Raw genomic sequence first — 20,423 nt, forward strand, 5'->3', positions numbered from 1 at the left:
CCTCTAGCTTCACTTTGAAAATCCCCATAGCAGTAATTTTAGTACGAGAGGAAAGCCCTTGAAATTGTCCATCCAATGGTGCTAAACTTGTTTAGATTGAGCAATGATTTTGGGTCAAATTGACCCGTTGTACTTTTGATTTTCTCTGTGCACAAAAATGTTTCGGAGCACAGCCGCCTACTTTTAATTTTCGGTATCAAGAAGTCTGGAAGCCGCTCTAAAACTTTGAAATCTGAATTGGGGGACATGCCAGAATGACGCAGGTACAAACTGCGTCTCTCTATCGTTTTTAGTTCCAGAATAATTCAAAAGTATAGCTGAAAGTTTTTATAAGTCCGGGCTTTTTTTCAACGCATATATTTGTTTTCTCCAATAATCACCACATGCCGTGTGTATCATGCGTTAAATATCCACAATTTACGGTGTGTGTCGGGTCTACTCCCCGGCCTCTAGCTTCACTTTGAAAATCCCCATAGCAGTAATTTTAGTACGAGAGGAAAGCCCTTGAAATTGTCCATCCAATGGTGCTAAACTTGTTTAGATTGAGCAATGATTTTGGGTCAAATTGACCCGTTGTACTTTTGATTTTCTCTGTGCACAAAAATGTTTCGGAGCACAGCCGCCTACTTTTAATTTTCGGTATCAAGAAGTCTGGAAGCCGCTCTAAAACTTTGAAATCTGAATTGGGGGACATGCCAGAATGACGCAGGTACAAACTGCGTCTCTCTATCGTTTTTAGTTCCAGAATAATTCAAAAGTATAGCTGAAAGTTTTTATATAAGTCCGGGCTTTTTTTCAACGCATATATTTGTTTTCTCCAATAATCACCACATGCCGTGTGTATCATGCGTTAAATATCCACAATTTACGGTGTGTGTCGGGTCTACTCCCCGGCCTCTAGCTTCACTTTGAAAATCCCCATAGCAGGAATTTTAGTACGAGAGGAAAGCCCTTGAAATTGTCCATCCAATGGTGCTAAACTTGTTTAGATTGAGCAATGATTTTGAGTCAAATTGACCCGTTGTACTTTTGATTTTCTCTGTGCACAAAAATGTTTCGGAGCACAGCCGCCTACTTTTAATTTTCGGTATCAAGAAGTCTGGAAGCCGCTCTAAAACTTTGAAATCTGAATTGGGGGACATGCCAGAATGACGCAGGTACAAACTGCGTCTCTCTATCGTTTTTAGTTCCAGAATAATTCAAAAGTATAGCTGAAAGTTTTTATAAGTCCGGGCTTTTTTTCAACGCATATATTTGTTTTCTCCAATAATCACCACATGCCGTGTGTATCATGCGTTAAATATCCACAATTTACGGTGTGTGTCGGGTCTACTCCCCGGCCTCTAGCTTCACTTTGAAAATCCCCATAGCAGTAATTTTAGTACGAGAGGAAAGCCCTTGAAATTGTCCATCCAATGGTGCTAAACTTGTTTAGATTGAGCAATGATTTCTGGGTCAAATTGACCCGTTGTACTTTTGATTTTCTCTGTGCACAAAAATGTTTCGGAGCACAGCCGCCTACTTTTAATTTTCGGTATCAAGAAGTCTGGAAGCCGCTCTAAAACTTTGAAATCTGAATTGGGGGACATGCCAGAATGACGCAGGTACAAACTGCGTCTCTCTATCGTTTTTAGTTCCAGAATAATTCAAAAGTATAGCTGAAAGTTTTTATAAGTCCGGGCTTTTTTTCAACGCATATATTTGTTTTCTCCAATAATCACCACATGCCGTGTGTATCATGCGTTAAATATCCACAATTTACGGTGTGTGTCGGGTCTACTCCCCGGCCTCTAGCTCCACTTTGAAAATCCCCATAGCAGTAATTTTTGTACGAGAGGAAAGCCCTTGAAATTGTCCATCCACTGGTGCTAAACTTGTTTAGATTGAGCAATGATTTTGGGTCAAATTGACCCGTTGTAATTTTGATTTTCTCTGTGCACAAAAATGGTTCGGAGCACAGCCGCCTACTTTTAATTTTCGGTATCAAGAAGTCTGGAAGCCGCTCTAAAACTTTGAAATCTGAATTGGGGGACATGCCAGAATGACGCAGGTACAAACTGCGTCTCTCTATCGTTTTTAATTCCAGAATAATTCAAAAGTATAGCTGAAAGTTTTTATAAGTCCGGGCTTTTTTTCAACGCATATATTTGTTTTCTCCAATAATCACCACATGCCGTGTGTATCATGCGTTAAATATCCACAATTTACGGTGTGTGTCGGGTCTACTCCCTGGCCTCTAGCTTCACTTTGAAAATCCCCATAGCAGTAATTTTTGTACGAGAGGAAAGCCCTTGAAATTGTCCATCCAATGGTGCTAAACTTGTTTAGATTGAGCAATGATTTTGGGTCAAATTGACCCGTTGTAATTTTGATTTTCTCTGTGCACAAAAATGGTTCGGAGCAAAGCCGCCTACTTTTAATTTTCGGTATCAAGAAGTCTGGAAGCCGCTCTAAAACTTTGAAATCTGAATTGGGGGACATGCCAGAATGACGCAGGTACAAACTGCGTCTCTCTATCGTTTTTAGTTCCAGAATAATTCAAAAGTATAGCTGAAAGTTTTTTTAAGTCCGGGCTTTTTTTCAACGCATATATTTGTTTTCTCCAATAATCACCACATGCCGTGTGTATCATGCGTTAAATATCCACAATTTACGGTGTGTGTCGGGTCTACTCCCCGGCCTCTAGCTTCACTTTGAAAATCCCCATAGCAGTAATTTTAGTACGAGAGGAAAGCCCTTGAAATTGTCCATCCAATGGTGCTAAACTTGTTTAGATTGAGCAATGATTTTGGGTCAAATTGACCCGTTGTACTTTTGATTTTCTCTGTGCACAAAAATGTTTCGGAGCACAGCCGCCTACTTTTAATTTTCGGTATCAAGAAGTCTAGAAGCCGCTCTAAAACTTTGAAATCTGAATTGGGGGACATGCCAGAATGACGCAGGTACAAACTGCGTCTCTCTATCGTTTTTAGTTCCAGAATAATTCAAAAGTATAGCTGAAAGTTTTTATAAGTCCGGGCTTTTTTTCAACGCATATATTTGTTTTCTCCAATAATCACCACATGCCGTGTGTATCATGCGTTAAATATCCACAATTTACGGTGTGTGTCGGGTCTACTCCCCGGCCTCTAGCTTCACTTTGAAAATCCCCATAGCAGTAATTTTAGTACGAGAGGAAAGCCCTTGAAATTGTCCATCCAATGGTGCTAAACTTGTTTAGATTGAGCAATGATTTTGGGTCAAATTGACCCGTTGTACTTTTGATTTTCTCTGTGCACAAAAATGTTTCGGAGCACAGCCGCCTACTTTTAATTTTCGGTATCAAGAAGTCTGGAAGCCGCTCTAAAACTTTGAAATCTGAATTGGGGGACATGCCAGAATGACGCAGGTACAAACTGCGTCTCTCTATCGTTTTTAGTTCCAGAATAATTCAAAAGTATAGCTGAAAGTTTTTATAAGTCCGGGCTTTTTTTCAACGCATATATTTGTTTTCTCCAATAATCACCACATGCCGTGTGTATCATGCGTTAAATATCCACAATTTACGGTGTGTGTCGGGTCTACTCCCCGGCCTCTAGCTTCACTTTGAAAATCCCCAGAGCAGTAATTTTTGTACGAGAGGAAAGCCCTTGAAATTGTCCATCCAATGGTGCTAAACTTGTTTAGATTGAGCAATGATTTTGGGTCAAATTGACCCGTTGTACTTTTGATTTTCTCTGTGCACAAAAATGTTTCGGAGCACAGCCGCCTACTTTAAATTTTCGGTATCAAGAAGTCTGGAAGCCGCTCTAAAACTTTGAAATCTGAATTGGGGGACATGCCAGAATGACGCAGGTACAAACTGCGTCTCTCTATCGTTTTTAATTCCAGAATAATTCAAAAGTATAGCTGAAAGTTTTTATAAGTCCGGGCTTTTTTTCAACGCATATATTTGTTTTCTCCAATAATCACCACATGCCGTGTGTATCATGCGTTAAATATCCACAATTTACGGTGTGTGTCGGGTCTACTCCCTGGCCTCTAGCTTCACTTTGAAAATCCCCATAGCAGTAATTTTTGTACGAGAGGAAAGCCCTTGAAATTGTCCATCCAATGGTGCTAAACTTGTTTAGATTGAGCAATGATTTTGGGTCAAATTGACCCGTTGTAATTTTGATTTTCTCTGTGCACAAAAATGGTTCGGAGCAAAGCCGCCTACTTTTAATTTTCGGTATCAAGAAGTCTGGAAGCCGCTCTAAAACTTTGAAATCTGAATTGGGGGACATGCCAGAATGACGCAGGTACAAACTGCGTCTCTCTATCGTTTTTAGTTCCAGAATAATTCAAAAGTATAGCTGAAAGTTTTTTTAAGTCCGGGCTTTTTTTCAACGCATATATTTGTTTTCTCCAATAATCACCACATGCCGTGTGTATCATGCGTTAAATATCCACAATTTACGGTGTGTGTCGGGTCTACTCCCCGGCCTCTAGCTTCACTTTGAAAATCCCCATAGCAGTAATTTTAGTACGAGAGGAAAGCCCTTGAAATTGTCCATCCAATGGTGCTAAACTTGTTTAGATTGAGCAATGATTTTGGGTCAAATTGACCCGTTGTACTTTTGATTTTCTCTGTGCACAAAAATGTTTCGGAGCACAGCCGCCTACTTTTAATTTTCGGTATCAAGAAGTCTAGAAGCCGCTCTAAAACTTTGAAATCTGAATTGGGGGACATGCCAGAATGACGCAGGTACAAACTGCGTCTCTCTATCGTTTTTAGTTCCAGAATAATTCAAAAGTATAGCTGAAAGTTTTTATAAGTCCGGGCTTTTTTTCAACGCATATATTTGTTTTCTCCAATAATCACCACATGCCGTGTGTATCATGCGTTAAATATCCACAATTTACGGTGTGTGTCGGGTCTACTCCCCGGCCTCTAGCTTCACTTTGAAAATCCCCATAGCAGTAATTTTAGTACGAGAGGAAAGCCCTTGAAATTGTCCATCCAATGGTGCTAAACTTGTTTAGATTGAGCAATGATTTTGGGTCAAATTGACCCGTTGTACTTTTGATTTTCTCTGTGCACAAAAATGTTTCGGAGCACAGCCGCCTACTTTTAATTTTCGGTATCAAGAAGTCTGGAAGCCGCTCTAAAACTTTGAAATCTGAATTGGGGGACATGCCAGAATGACGCAGGTACAAACTGCGTCTCTCTATCGTTTTTAGTTCCAGAATAATTCAAAAGTATAGCTGAAAGTTTTTATAAGTCCGGGCTTTTTTTCAACGCATATATTTGTTTTCTCCAATAATCACCACATGCCGTGTGTATCATGCGTTAAATATCCACAATTTACGGTGTGTGTCGGGTCTACTCCCCGGCCTCTAGCTTCACTTTGAAAATCCCCAGAGCAGTAATTTTTGTACGAGAGGAAAGCCCTTGAAATTGTCCATCCAATGGTGCTAAACTTGTTTAGATTGAGCAATGATTTTGGGTCAAATTGACCCGTTGTACTTTTGATTTTCTCTGTGCACAAAAATGTTTCGGAGCACAGCCGCCTACTTTAAATTTTCGGTATCAAGAAGTCTGGAAGCCGCTCTAAAACTTTGAAATCTGAATTGGGGGACATGCCAGAATGACGCAGGTACAAACTGCGTCTCTCTATCGTTTTTAGTTCCAGAATAATTCAAAAGTATAGCTGAAAGTTTTTATAAGTCCGGGCTTTTTTTCAACGCATATATTTGTTTTCTCCAATAACCACCACATGCCGTGTGTATCATGCGTTAAATATCCACAATTTACGGTGTGTGTCGGGTCTACTCCCCGGCCTCTAGCTTCACTTTGAAAATCCCCATAGCAGTAATTTTAGTACGAGAGGAAAGCCCTTGAAATTGTCCATCCAATGGTGCTAAACTTGTTTAGATTGAGCAATGATTTTGGGTCAAATTGACCCGTTGTAATTTTGATTTTCTCTGTGCACAAAAATGGTTCGGAGCACAGCCGCCTACTTTTAATTTTCGGTATCAAGAAGTCTGGAAGCCGCTCTAAAACTTTGAAATCTGAATTGGGGGACATGCCAGAATGACGCAGGTACAAACTGCGTCTCTCTATCGTTTTTAATTCCAGAATAATTCAAAAGTATAGCTGAAAGTTTTTATAAGTCCGGGCTTTTTTTCAACGCATATATTTGTTTTCTCCAATAATCACCACATGCCGTGTGTATCATGCGTTAAATATCCACAATTTACGGTGTGTGTCGGGTCTACTCCCCGGCCTCTAGCTTCACTTTGAAAATCCCCATAGCAGTAATTTTTGTACGAGAGGAAAGCCCTTGAAATTGTCCATCCAATGGTGCTAAACTTGTTTAGATTGAGCAATGATTTTGGGTCAAATTGACCCGTTGTAATTTTGATTTTCTCTGTGCACAAAAATGGTTCGGAGCAAAGCCGCCTACTTTTAATTTTCGGTATCAAGAAGTCTGGAAGCCGCTCTAAAACTTTGAAATCTGAATTGGGGGACATGCCAGAATGACGCAGGTACAAACTGCGTCTCTCTATCGTTTTTAGTTCCAGAATAATTCAAAAGTATAGCTGAAAGTTTTTTTAAGTCCGGGCTTTTTTTCAACGCATATATTTGTTTTCTCCAATAATCACCACATGCCGTGTGTATCATGCGTTAAATATCCACAATTTACGGTGTGTGTCGGGTCTACTCCCCGGCCTCTAGCTTCACTTTGAAAATCCCCATAGCAGTAATTTTAGTACGAGAGGAAAGCCCTTGAAATTGTCCATCCAATGGTGCTAAACTTGTTTAGATTGAGCAATGATTTTGGGTCAAATTGACCCGTTGTAATTTTGATTTTCTCTGTGCACAAAAATGGTTCGGAGCACAGCCGCCTACTTTTAATTTTCGGTATCAAGAAGTCTGGAAGCCGCTCTAAAACTTTGAAATCTGAATTGGGGGACATGCCAGAATGACGCAGGTACAAACTGCGTCTCTCTATCGTTTTTAATTCCAGAATAATTCAAAAGTATAGCTGAAAGTTTTTATAAGTCCGGGCTTTTTTTCAACGCATATATTTGTTTTCTCCAATAATCACCACATGCCGTGTGTATCATGCGTTAAATATCCACAATTTACGGTGTGTGTCGGGTCTACTCCCCGGCCTCTAGCTTCACTTTGAAAATCCCCATAGCAGTAATTTTTGTACGAGAGGAAAGCCCTTGAAATTGTCCATCCAATGGTGCTAAACTTGTTTAGATTGAGCAATGATTTTGGGTCAAATTGACCCGTTGTAATTTTGATTTTCTCTGTGCACAAAAATGGTTCGGAGCAAAGCCGCCTACTTTTAATTTTCGGTATCAAGAAGTCTGGAAGCCGCTCTAAAACTTTGAAATCTGAATTGGGGGACATGCCAGAATGACGCAGGTACAAACTGCGTCTCTCTATCGTTTTTAGTTCCAGAATAATTCAAAAGTATAGCTGAAAGTTTTTTTAAGTCCGGGCTTTTTTTCAACGCATATATTTGTTTTCTCCAATAATCACCACATGCCGTGTGTATCATGCGTTAAATATCCACAATTTACGGTGTGTGTCGGGTCTACTCCCCGGCCTCTAGCTTCACTTTGAAAATCCCCATAGCAGTAATTTTAGTACGAGAGGAAAGCCCTTGAAATTGTCCATCCAATGGTGCTAAACTTGTTTAGATTGAGCAATGATTTTGGGTCAAATTGACCCGTTGTACTTTTGATTTTCTCTGGTGTGTTCGTTTCGGAGCACAGCCGCCTACTTTTAATTTTCGGTATTTTGAAGTCTGGAAGCCGCTCTGAAAGTTTTTTTAACGCCCAACCTTGCACTAAATTGACCGAAGATGGCTCCCTCTATTGCCGGCTTGCATCGGCTAGGTCTAGGCCCATAAATTCAAACAAATACATGAAATTGTAGCCCTTGATTGGGGCTCTCCGGTGGTGTATAGTATGTGCCAATCTAAAATTGTCTCGGGTATGAAAAGGGCCTCCGTGTGTTGTCATTATTTCCAGAAAAACTTACACTTTGGTCAATGTTGTCGCTTGGGGTGAGGGGTAGCTCTTTCGCCGCCCTCGTCGCGCAGACTTGTGCCACATACACACAACATTTTCTCTCTGGCATGCCAAGTTCAGGAGTTATGGTCAAGTGCACAGCGAACTTGTTCTGCCGACCATAATGTTGACGTCCGGGTTGCAATCTTCATAAAATTTGTTAATAGTCTACATAAATTGTTAATAACTGCAAATTGATATAGAAAGTTTTCGTTTTTTAAGGAAAGATTTCACGAAAATTTTATTATCCTTTCAGACCACTAAAGCATAATATTTCTGTTTAGTTAATGTGCACGACAGCCGTTTTGATTTTTTGCCAAAACAAAACAAACACGAAAACACTTTCCCGAACCGACTTGCCGCCAGTTTTCATGAATAAATTCCCAACGTAAATAGGACCCACTTTGAAGGCCTAATTAGTCAAACCTCCTCTTAAGTTGAAGCCCAGAACATCTGGTTGTGATGGATCATCATAATTAAACAATCTATTAGCTGCATGACCTCCAAAACGTCCTAACTAAAAAAAAGTTGTGGGTTTACAAATTATGATAATGAGCTCGGCGCATGAATAATTTGCGATGGTCGATTTACAATAGTGCACCCCCTCTATCGACGACCTAAGGACGTCCTCCTTAGTCCATGTTGTGTTTTGATGGTGGTTAGTTTTAACATAAGATCAAGAAGTTGGCTTGAACACACCATCTGATAGTACCCTTCAACACAGCTGTCGTCGATAAACCAGTGCTGTGGATACTAAACGCCCATATTATGTGAACGAAGGGTAGACATCTACAATTAATTTCATGTGTTGGAGGGATCAAAAATTAAATAACCGGAGATAATTTGTGTGTCTCTATGGACTATCTGACGGAGGCTAAAGGAAGGATCGAGTGTGGTTTGCTTTTCTTGAGTCGAGCAAGCGACCGCGAAAACAACTACTGACTGAAGAAACAACCACAGCCACGAGAGCAGCCATTACACAAGCCTAACTGTGATTTGACGTCGTTTTCCGTTGCACTGTCACTGTGGTAAGCATCTTTCATTTCTTCATTAATTCTTTTGGATAAAAAGGCAATTACAAAAACTTGTGTTAGCATTTATTTCTTTATTTATTTACTTGTAACCATTATTCCTGTAATTTTGTTGTCGTTCAAATGGAATTAAAACAAACAAACAAACAATATGGAACCAGACTATTTTCCCCATCTACCTCAATTTGAACTTATATATTTGATAGGAGGGGATTATTTGTTCATTTTACGAAAAGTATTGATGCCTTCTTTTTACAGCATTTTGTTGAATGAGCCTTTCCGTACTGAGTGTGAGATCTACGGTATTGGCATAGCCTACCCTCCTGCTAACAGATATGAGACTCTATTCAGACAGAGACATATACAGGTAGGCCCCTAATTAGTCATTCTATAAACATCAATATAAACCACAAGGGAAACTGACTGGGTAAATTTTGTAAATGATTTTTGGGGTTGAACAAAGAATTGACTAGAGTGGGATTCGAACCAACGACCTCCGGATTAACGTGCCGGCGCTCTACCAACTGAGCTATCTAGTCAATTCTTTGTTCAACCCCCAAAATCATTTACAAAATGATCATTTACAAAATTTACCCAGTCAGTTTCCCTTGTGGTTTATATTGATATCTGAAACAAAAAGTCGCATCCCCTTAAGGTGATCCCCTAGCTGCCGCTTCCCAGGTTGTATCGTAATTTGGGTGTGATCCCTGGCTACACGGCAGTTAACGGTTGTATGGCTTCTGACTGGCACCCCCGAACAAAGATATTGACAAAATAGGGACACCGCCAATATAGGGCTAGATAGCTCAGTTGGTAGAGCGCCGTCACATTAATCCGGAGGTCGTTGGTTCGAATCCCACTCTAGTCAATTCTTTGTTCAACCCCCAAAATCATTCTATAAACAGTTACATTTTGACTAATGTCTGATACAGTGGCTTGATCGGTCATATTAAGAGAGCACTCAAATTGGATTCCTCAGACTAAATACAGTGCTGCTGCATCTCATGGTTGAAGGCAGGCATTCTGTAAAGCAGCCTTCAGAATCGTACATTAGGTGTTCACCGTCTCTATGCAAAAAGTTGAGCTGAACCATGTGTCATAGTAACTGTCTCTAGTCTGGGGAACTTAAATGATGTGTAAGCGCTCACTTTTGGCTGAGTACCCAAGGCCATTTCCATTTTCCAAAGGACACTACCATTGTCTTAAAGTGAATGGGAAACATTTGGAGGGCATCAAGGCCAAGAGCGTGGGCAACAGAGGCCATGCCCTACTTGGCCTGCCTGTGCGTAATCACACGCGTGCAAATGGCTTACTATATCCCTATTGTGAATATATAGGTATGAGGTTTTCCACACCTTTAAGAAATTGTGCTGGATGTAACCTTTGATTTAAAAGGCAAACATCCTCTGTATCACATTGTTTTTTGGTGCCCTTTTAGACAAAAACTGTCAACCGTACATGCTTTGTCTGAGTTCTTACACTCTTGAATTGTTGTTTGTTTCCTAGCTGTTGGGTCGCTCAATTGATTTGAATCGTCTGATCACTCAAAGAATCAGCACAGCTATGTACAAGAGTCTGGCGATTGCCATTATTGGCTTTGAGAGCAGTGATCTTACAGGCATTGTGGTAAATACCTTTTTTAAAGATAGTGTTGTTTTAAGTCTTGTCTAAATCAAATACAAGGCATTTTAGCTAATAATTATAAGAATTGCCTTATGTTGATACAAACTAAGGTAGGCTTTATAAGAAATACTATGTTTTTAAACTTTGCATAACAATACAGTTTGTAGCTGCTTTACATTATGTGGGAGCCAAAATTTTTGCGACAATTGGACACTCTCAAGGTTAATTTACACAGTCTAAAGCCTGGTTCATGCTTCCTGCAAATGCAAAGCGCATTTTAATGTCACATTGCTGTTTTTCGCAGCAATTATTTTGCAGGAATTTAACACGATTCAACTGTTTTGTATCATTGTGTATTTGTGACGTCACAATTTGTTTCGCATTCGCAGGAATTATGATCTGGGCTGAACCCTCCTATTCATTTATAATTGAATCAGTTTTGAAACGTATTTGGGAGGGCAGTTGCACCCTGCTAGCCTGTGGCAGTTTTACAAACATTCTGCCTTTTGATAGCAAAAACTGTACTTTACCCATGAACCAAGTAATTGACTATCCCATTACATCAAATGTAGGGCCTACTAATATTACCCATAGCAACAGCAGCTTCTTGGTACTTTGCAAAGATTTGCGTCAAATTGGTATGAGGGCGCACTCCTGGAGTCGCCACCATCACCTGTTCTCTTTCAATCGCTGCTCTTCTCAGCTCATCTACACTTCTACCACTCCACTTTGTCACGTCCAGCGCAGCTTAGGGTGACCTCTGCCTAGAATTGAAGTCTGGGCACAAATTATGTACGGGGTTGTTATACAGTAGGTATTGACTGCTTTTACTTCTGCTATGGTAAAACCACTTCTCCTTTGGTGCTCCGCGGAGCTGTCTAGTTTCTCTTGACTTCATCTTATAGGTAAACAAAACAAGCGCAGCATGACTTTGGGAATCACAGTTTTAACCATGGCTCTTAAACCAGTCAATATTTGTATTCTAGTCAATATATGCCTAAGCTATAGTGTTAAGGGAGTGGCCTGGGCGTTCTCCACCGCATCAAACCCTAGTCATTTTCTCAAGACTTGTTTGATATATCTACCTCCATGATATTATGAATTCCCATCTTTGCTCCTACAGTGTGAAAACCCAGGGAGAGCTATGGTGAAGGGCTGAACTGGGCCGGCTGTGCCTTGATCACTCTGCTTGGACAACAGAAACGCTTTGAAGCACTGGATTTCTGCTACCACATCCTACGAGTGCAGAAAGTGGATGCATGGTGCAGATGCATACATTAATGGCATGGTAAGTTTTATTTCAACATACAGTCATTGAGATGGCCTGTAATAATGATAACATCAATAAAACACAGTTATACTTAATGAGGTTATAGATTTCATAATGTTGCTAAAAATATGTAAATGAGATTATAAGAGTTACTGCTGTCTTTGAATCATTGTCTAACTTTCTTGATGATTTTCTTTTATAGCCCTTTGGCATCTGCAAGTACCAGATTCTGAACAACCAAATCTTCTCTGTCCTGAACAAGTACCTGAAGGCAAACGAGAGTGACACCACGCCTGTAGAGAAAATCCGTTGCTATCAGCCACCAATTCATCAGTCCGTCATTGATGGAGGAATGTAAAAACAGAAATGATGGAAGACTGAAGAGACATGAGGGAAGTAGGATTTGGAAACGAAGCTTCCAAACAGGATTTAAACTGAAAAACAAGGCATCTTAGGTAAGATATATTGAAGAATGTGTCCATAAGACACACACATTTATATGTCCATCTGGCAAATGCCTTTATATGAAGTATGGCGGGGAAAGTTCATAGTTCAATTTATTTCCACTCAAGCATTTATAATAACAAAATAATATTGCAGGACCGAAAACTAAATAGATTAGGTAGGGGGGGGGGTCTCCTAACAGCAAGCTTGTTGGTTTAATGGAGACTCCCCAAGTTTGCGTACATACATACGTATCTATGAGAAAGAACAATGCAAGAATAGTCTGAGATAATATTGAAAACATACAAACTAGTAACACATGAAAAGACAAGGACAAAACACTCTATTTATAGTGAATGTTTGAAAAAAATCAGAGATACTGTCCTCAAATCTTATACTCCTCAGCTCAGGATTGGAAGAAGAAAAAACACCAACACCCCCCCCCCCCCCCATCCATACCCCCCCCCCCCCCCAACAAAAAAACAACCACAAACATAGCAGTCCTAATTTACACAGGAAAAAAACAGATGATAAAGGTGGCGTTGCATTAAGTAAATTCTTATTTCCAATGGTTGCTTTGTGTGATAGAAGGAAGAACCTATAAATAAATAGTAAGCTTGCGGGTACAACCATGTGTAAATCTCTGTTGTGTGAGGGTTTGTATAGTAGGTGTGGTCCTTAGTAATATTTGCTACAGTATACAGTGCTTACAGTGTACATTGTACAGTGCTAATAATTATCACACACCAGTTTGTATGGGTGAAACCAAAATGAGTATTTCTTATCCCTGATGCAAATTTAACATCTATAAATCGTTACAGTATGCCTACCCTCTGCATAGGATTTGAACCGCATCTAGCCATCGGGCAATCTCGGTGGTCTAGCTGGTAGGACACTGCTCTAGAATTGCAAAGGTCGTGGGTTCGAATCCAAGTCAAGTAATATGCCTGTGATTTTTTTTCACAGAACTCGGGGAATGTATTGAGTATACAGTGCTAACACACAACAGTGTATATGGGTGAAACCGAAAATGAATAACTATTTTCTACATACTTAGCATGTTGAATGTATAAAGACATTAAAGAGAAAATGATATCAAAAAGTTGTCGTTTACTTAGTTGTTATTTCAGCCTGGATCTGACACGTTCGTTGTGGGTGGGGTGTTCAAATGTAGTGTAGTCTTTTCCCTGAGATTGACTGAACAGGTCGTTGGTTCACAGTCCCACTTCAGACAGAGGTCTGATTCGTCTGGTGCGAAGCTTTTCGTAGTATCCCATCGAAGCTCTTACACAAGTCTGCACATCTGCAGACAGGCTGTCCGGAGCAGGGGGAGGTTGTGGACTAAAAAATCCACTGCTACTAAATGCGTTATCAAAATATCCAGCTCTTTTGTTTGACCGTTTGAGTGTCTTAGATGTTACCCACTTGTCCATGACTTCACCTCCTGCTTCCCAAGACAGAAGCTCTGGTTTGTAGGGAATACCCATCTTGAGGCAATAGGCAGACAAGATGCCAGGTGGGTCAGCTAAGAGGTCATCGATATCGAGGATGACGGGCTCTTGATGGAGTTCATTTTCCACGTACTCTATCAACTCGTAAAGCTCCTTGAACTTATACCCGGCAGGAAACAATGAAACTGGTAACTTGAGCAAATCAACTTCTTCGCCGTATGCTTTGGAAAACATTTTTTTGCATGATACGAAAACCTTGGCCGGATGGCGAATCAAGAAGCTGTATCTGAATCCTTTGGGAAGCATGTGATACTTAGCATCGAGATAGTGAACCAAATCCTTGCAGAGTAAGATCTTGAAATCTGCATAAGATGCTGATAAGAGATCATCTCTGACAAAGCCATAAGTGCAGACTGACGCTTCAAAACCTTGGACACCGTCGTCGACGGGCTGATGGAGTCTCCCCGAAGCGCTTCTCATATGGGTCAAATGAGTCTGGATTCTGATTTTTTCTCTCTGGTCCTGAATTGAAGGCACATCCGTAAGGCTCGAGAACCACCTGAAGCCCTTCAACACAGCTGAGACATTTGACCAGTGCTGTGGATACTGAGCGCCCTGTGCACCACAAAAAGATTCGATTCATTTCATCAGCCATAATCGTTGATTGCCGATGAGGTCCTGTAACAAAAACGAAAAGAGCAATGTAATATAATAAAATCAACCGTTAAAGTGAAGACTTACATAATAACAAACAAAGCATAGATAGATACAGCAACTGCTGCATGTTTGACTGGAAAAGCCTTTGAAAACTCACAGTTATTCTGCAATGAAACAGCCTCTACCGTTTTCCCCGAAGTTGCTGGTTTTCCCCAGCGCTTTTGGCATTACCTAACTACCAGTGTAGTAGTATAGGCGCGTTTACAGTGTAAAGAAATGCCTTTTGAAAAATCACAGTTTTACAATGAAACAGTACCGTAGCCTAAAGTCCATCTGAAATTCCACAACGTTTTTTGCTTTACACGATCTGTGCCGATAAGCAGCGTTCCAATTGACTGACTAGTCTTGTCACGATAAGGTCACCATTACCGAGTTTCCAGGCACCAATGGCCATGAGCCATCGGCTGTGGGGATAAATTTCACCATTAAGATGCAAATCACCTGTGAGCCGTCAGCTTTATATGGGGGAAATAATTCATCAATAAGCTTCTTCAGTTATGGGGGTTACAGGTCATTTTCGAACTTCCAGGCACTATTGAGCCGTCAGCTACTGTTGTCTTGGTTCCAGAATTATGTCCGAAGATTTAAAATAAGACATTCGCAAGTTTTATTTCCCAGCCTCGCTACCATGCATGAGCGGCGCGCCGTGTCGCCCGCTAGCTTTATGCAAGTCTATTCTTGGGCAGCGTATTGAGAACAAAGACTGAAGGCCCATTATGTGGAAAAATGGTGCATTAATAGTTATGGGCGATAAAGTTTGTAAACGAACTTCAAGGCACCCCTGAGCTATGGGGGATTAGCGCGGGTGCAACTTTGTGTGATATTGTATTCTGTAACATAGCTTTTTCAACCTCAGAAAATAATTATAATTAATAATTACAGTTAAAACTAGCTTTGTTCGTAGAAACCGTCAGTCACGCCCCTAAGAAAGACTCGCGATGAGTTGATGGCATATTTGTTGCCCTTTGTACACCAAGCTTGTGCTTTAAACACTCTACCAAAGTGCCAAGAGATTTGGTGTGCCCCCCCCCCCCTTTCCCATGAGGTGAATTGTGTTTATAGCGCCCTCTTTTGAACCCCAGTCCTCCTTGTAATAATTTGCCGAAATATCCCCAAAATGGCTCGAATCTACCTACAGAGGGCAAACAACAGGCAAGCCTTGAATCAAGACTATTTTGTTGTTTGTTCTTTGCACCAACTCGTGATTGGAAAATGTAATAACGCCCCAGCGGCAATGTTGTATCTTGCGTTGGTAGGAACATTACATTGTATTTAAACAATAACCAGTGACATGCTGGTTGCATAAACGAATTGCTTCTATGCTGACAAAGTTTCCATTAAGATAATGTTGGCACTACGGTCTGTCCTCAGTAGTTTTTTTTTATGAGATAACTAACAAACAATTTATTTTTATTTTTATTGTAACAGCATTTGTTTGTCGTGCAGTACCACCCCCCCCCCCCCCTCCCCAGACAATTATTAGAAGTCATGCCTGCCTTCCGGATTGCAAACGAGCTTGTCTCCTTGTGCAATAGAATGCTTTATTGGACTCTTAAGACTCGTTGTGTAATCTTAAGAAGCATGGGCCTTGAATAATGATTGGGGTCCATCATAGAGTCAAGTACTTGAAGGCAGTGGACACTATTGGTAATTGTCAAAGACTAGTCTTCACAGTTGGTGTATCTCGACATATGCATAAAATAACAAACCTGTGATCAATTTGAGCTCAATCGGTCATCGAACTTGCGAGATAATAATGGGGAAAAAAACACCCTTGTCACACGAAGTTGTTTGCGTTTAGATGGTTGATTTCGAGACCTTAAGTTCTAAATCTGAGGTCTCGAAATCAAATTCGTGGAAAATTACTTCTTTCTCGAAAACTATGGCACTTCAGAGGGAGCCGTTTCTAACAATGTTTTATACCGTCAACCTCTCCCCATTACTCGTCACCAAGAAAGGTTTTATGCTAATAATTATTTTGAGTAATTACCAATAGTGTCCACTGCCTTTAAGCTGCCATAATAGACTTTTGGTTAAAAGATAGTGAGCACGATTGGAAACACGCATATTTTATATTGTTATCTTGTATTGTATACATGGCCTGACTGGGCGTGTATGGATTTTATTCTTAAAATCCTTGTGTGTTGTTTCTTGTGCAATATTTTGCAGATATATACCATTTTTGTATTTTCTAAAAAAGACGTGTTTAAATCAGCTTGATTTAAACAAGCAAATGAGTTTAACAAATAGATTTGAATATTATCTGCATGACTTGTCGCATAAATTTGAATTCCCTGGACTAAAAGAGACAGTTCGGCCATGTCACTCGAGGCAAGCTTTTGCGTAGTGACGTAAGAGACTACGAACGCACGTTCAATTCTGAATGAAGTGTATGGCACCAGGACTAGCGATCAGGAGGTTGCTATACAAAAAGCTCGCCCGGAACCATTTGGCATAGCAACTGTCTCCATAGTTTGGTAATTCAAATTAAATGCGACAAGTCATGCAGATAATATTCAAATCAAACGCATGGCTTATTGAATTCAACAATTCTATACATTGCAAAAAATTGCATAATATGCAGTAACTATTTGAAGGCGTAAAGAAACTACACTGTTATTTTGATGAAATAAAATTAATATTTTGTTTAAAAAACAAATTTTAAAAACGCATTCTGATGATATTTTATTATCCTTGTTTATGCAGAACTCTTTACAGCTGTTCGGTGACCTATTAATCATGATTCTTTGACAGGATTGACCGTACTGTTTCAAAATAGCAAAGTTTACCATCCTCTAAACACGCCATTTTAAGTCATAATAATTATTCAAATCAAACACAATGGCTTATTGAATTCAACAATTCTAAACATTGCAAAAAATGGCCTAATATGCAGTTACTATATGAAGACATAAAGAAACTATCCTGTTATTTTGATGAAATAAAATTAATATTTTGTTTTAAAAAACAAATTTTTAAAACGCATTCTGATGATATTTTATAATCCTTGTTTATGCAGAACTCTTTACAGCTGTTCGCTGACCTATTAATCATGATTCTTTGACAGGATTGACCGTTCTGTTTCAAAATAGCAAAGTTTACCATCCTCTAAATATAAAGACGCCATTTTGAGTCGAGGGAGCCATTATATACAATCCTTTAGTTGTCCACTGCATTTTCATCTAATTGCCCCCCTCCTTTAGAGCTGGAATTTCTTCCCTTCTGTACAAAGACATGATTGCTTTGGTTAATTGTTTCTTGTGTTCTTTTACTTACCAATGTAGCTTGGGATATGCAGGGAGTTGTTGGAACCTTGTATAAAGCTCGTCAGTACGGTCAAGATACAACGTGAGTAAAAACAAAACAATACTTTTTCCGAAGGAAATTTTATTTTTATTCAAACCTTAAACAACCCCTCACTTTAAGTATACAACAATACCGAAAAGCAATGGCACAAGACTAAAACACAGTTTCTAAACCAGTATATCTCGGAAGCAAGTCTTCAAGTAAAAAAAAAGCACTTTATTTAGTAATCTCTTTACTTGTTGTAGTGGTTTCGGGAAAACGGGGATTTTAAAATTCGACGTTTCGATATGTGACGTTTTGATTGTCTTCAATATATAGCTGGAGCCTAATGCTATATAAAGTATTGGGTTCTGGATCCCGTGGGCCCTGGCCATAATGTGGGTCAGTATGACCCGAGAATGGTGTCAAACTGACCCATAAATGGGTCAACTGACGCTGAAGTTTAAATCCCATTGCTAACCAGTTTCGCGATATATATTAGGCCCTCCTGGAACGTGAAATCGAGCTCAATTTCGAACCGTTAATTGTTTCATTTAATCGACGGGTGGTTTTCGATATTGATAGTTCCTGGCACAATCATTGATACATTCTTTGACATCTCACATCGTTCCTTGATATCTTACATCACCATCTAAGGAACGGGAATCTCATCAAATGAGGTTTCATATGAATTCCGTTATCGTGATCAACAAAGACCGAAAACAATTACACAAAAGGTCACGTTTGTCCTTAAAACAAGGCAGAACCCGTAAGAGTTAAAGTGGATGCGAAGTATCTATACGCAGTCCACTCAACAAACCCCGAAGGCGGTTGTTGTTTGTTATGATTTAGCGCTCCTTAAGCACTTATGCTCCGCACAAACGTACATGCAGGCAGTTTCTTCCCCTGAGAGGAAACTGTGTTGATCTATAGGGTTGCTTGTTACCTCTTGCTTACATATCATGATCCACGAAGGCAGCTTTGCAATGACATGTTTTAAAATTGTGACTCCCACTGCACTTGCGGTGTCAAATTAATCTCCTATATCAATTAAATTGTGGATATTCATACTTAAATGCCGAATCAATTATTAGAATGTGTATGTTTATCGGTGAGATGTGCCACTTAAAACATTTTGTGTGGCAGATATGTTTGTCCAGAAACGGCTTTATTTTTTACCATGTCCGGTATGTGACATTCCCTTATATTCGCACTCTATTATACAACACCATTTATTTTTGTACAGAGGACCCCCCCCCCCCCGCCCCCACCCCCTCACACTGAACACTGAACTTAATGTGACATGTCATTTTATGCTATATATTAATTATGTAATCTTTACTCAACTGGCCTAAAAGGAGATTATCATATCAATATAGCATGCCTATATTGGCGTATTTATTAATTCAAGTCGAAGGAGAACTTCAAACGCACTTTTCCTGCATTTTGAAAACTAACATATTGAGGTATTATTGTGATAGCAGTAATCCCAACCGAACGAAAACATTCTGAAACCCCTGGGACAGAGTAGGGTAAAAATGTCAAATTTTGCAGTTTCTTCAAACAGGTTGAATGCATGTTCACAGAATAGCTGCAGGGTGACACTTAGCAATAAGAAATCAAAAATTTCCCACCCATAAGGCCGTAAACCATAATTGAATTAAACAAACGGTTTTGTTTTTGCATTTTGGCGAGGCTAAGCTTTTAAAATCTTAACTACAAACCAGTTTTAAGACCCACACATTTGGCCAAGATGTCAATAATAAAAAGTGTGTTGTTACTATGGCAACGGGCAACGTATGGATTTGGCGAGTCTATTTTGTTTACTTGCACACTTAGGTCCTTTCATTTTGTACAAAGAATGTCAATGTCTTGGGTTTTCAAACTAAGAGCTATGAAGATATCCATTAGTATCTAAATTTGATCCAAGGTTTTAAAAATTAAGTATTATTAAACAAAAATAGTCACACCTCTTTCATTGCTTGTACAGAACAAAAATAGCAGTCCATATAGCCCACGACCGTTTGGCTTAAAATATCTGTCTCGCATAAAATGATGAATGTCTTGTAGACAAATGAAATGTGTAGGGTACTGCTTGGACCAATCGGTATGATGGGTGAAATGGTCTACCGGTGTGATCTGCATTAATAATTCACGGAGGCAACGAAGGCGATTGCCTCCATGCCCCCTGGTTACTGCCTTGCTGCCCTGAAAATGCCCCAGCAGAAAATGTACATGGGTGTCCTTTATACCGAGGAGAAAATGTCTTGGTGCCATCCACACTATAAAGGGGCAATAGGCACTACCACACTAATGATTTTGAGGTGTGTAAAATTATCACGTACAATTGTTGACAGTTAATGTTAAGGCATACCTTTGGTTTTAGGAAAAATTATAATAATTCAATCCTCACGAAAATAAGCATAATATACAGCAAAACTAACCCAAGTTTGCGTTTGTTGAGAAATCACCGATAATCCGGCGCGAATAATGTCCACGCAGGAAGAATAATAAACCCTAATACGAAAGACATAATCTTCGAGAAGCGTT

The 20,423-nt window shown here is 39.8% G+C and overlaps 2 protein-coding genes across 5 annotated transcripts in view; one reads left to right on the plus strand and one right to left on the minus strand.

Moving 5' to 3' along the window:
• The first annotated feature begins 8,704 nt into the window (after positions 1–8,704).
• Positions 8,705–20,423, plus strand: part of LOC139935734 (cytoplasmic FMR1-interacting protein 2-like) — a 49,962-nt gene continuing 38,243 nt past the window's right edge. Inside the window, exons 1-5 of one of the 4 annotated variants that reach the window (XR_011785846.1) lie at positions 8,705–9,080; positions 9,342–9,450; positions 10,590–11,994; positions 12,179–12,431; positions 17,873–17,936. Coding sequence is in view for 1 of the 4 variants with exons in the window: in XM_071930287.1 (XP_071786388.1) it covers positions 9,235–9,450; positions 10,590–10,709; positions 11,830–11,865 (372 nt within the window). In the remaining 3 variants the exon portion in view is untranslated. Of the gene's footprint in view, positions 9,081–9,179; positions 9,451–10,589; positions 12,854–17,872; positions 17,937–20,423 lie in introns of those variants that run through there. The other 3 variants (XR_011785845.1, XR_011785844.1, XM_071930287.1) reach the window with 3 other exon arrangements.
• Positions 12,903–14,808, minus strand: LOC139935733 (uncharacterized). The gene is given in 3 exon segments (XM_071930286.1): positions 12,903–14,328; positions 14,330–14,549; positions 14,686–14,808. Coding segments are annotated over 2 exon segments (891 nt in total). The 5' UTR covers positions 14,527–14,549; positions 14,686–14,808; the 3' UTR covers positions 12,903–13,634.

This window comes from Asterias amurensis, chromosome 4 (genome assembly GCF_032118995.1).
Source record: "Asterias amurensis chromosome 4, ASM3211899v1".
Classification (NCBI taxonomy): domain Eukaryota; kingdom Metazoa; phylum Echinodermata; class Asteroidea; order Forcipulatida; family Asteriidae; genus Asterias; species Asterias amurensis.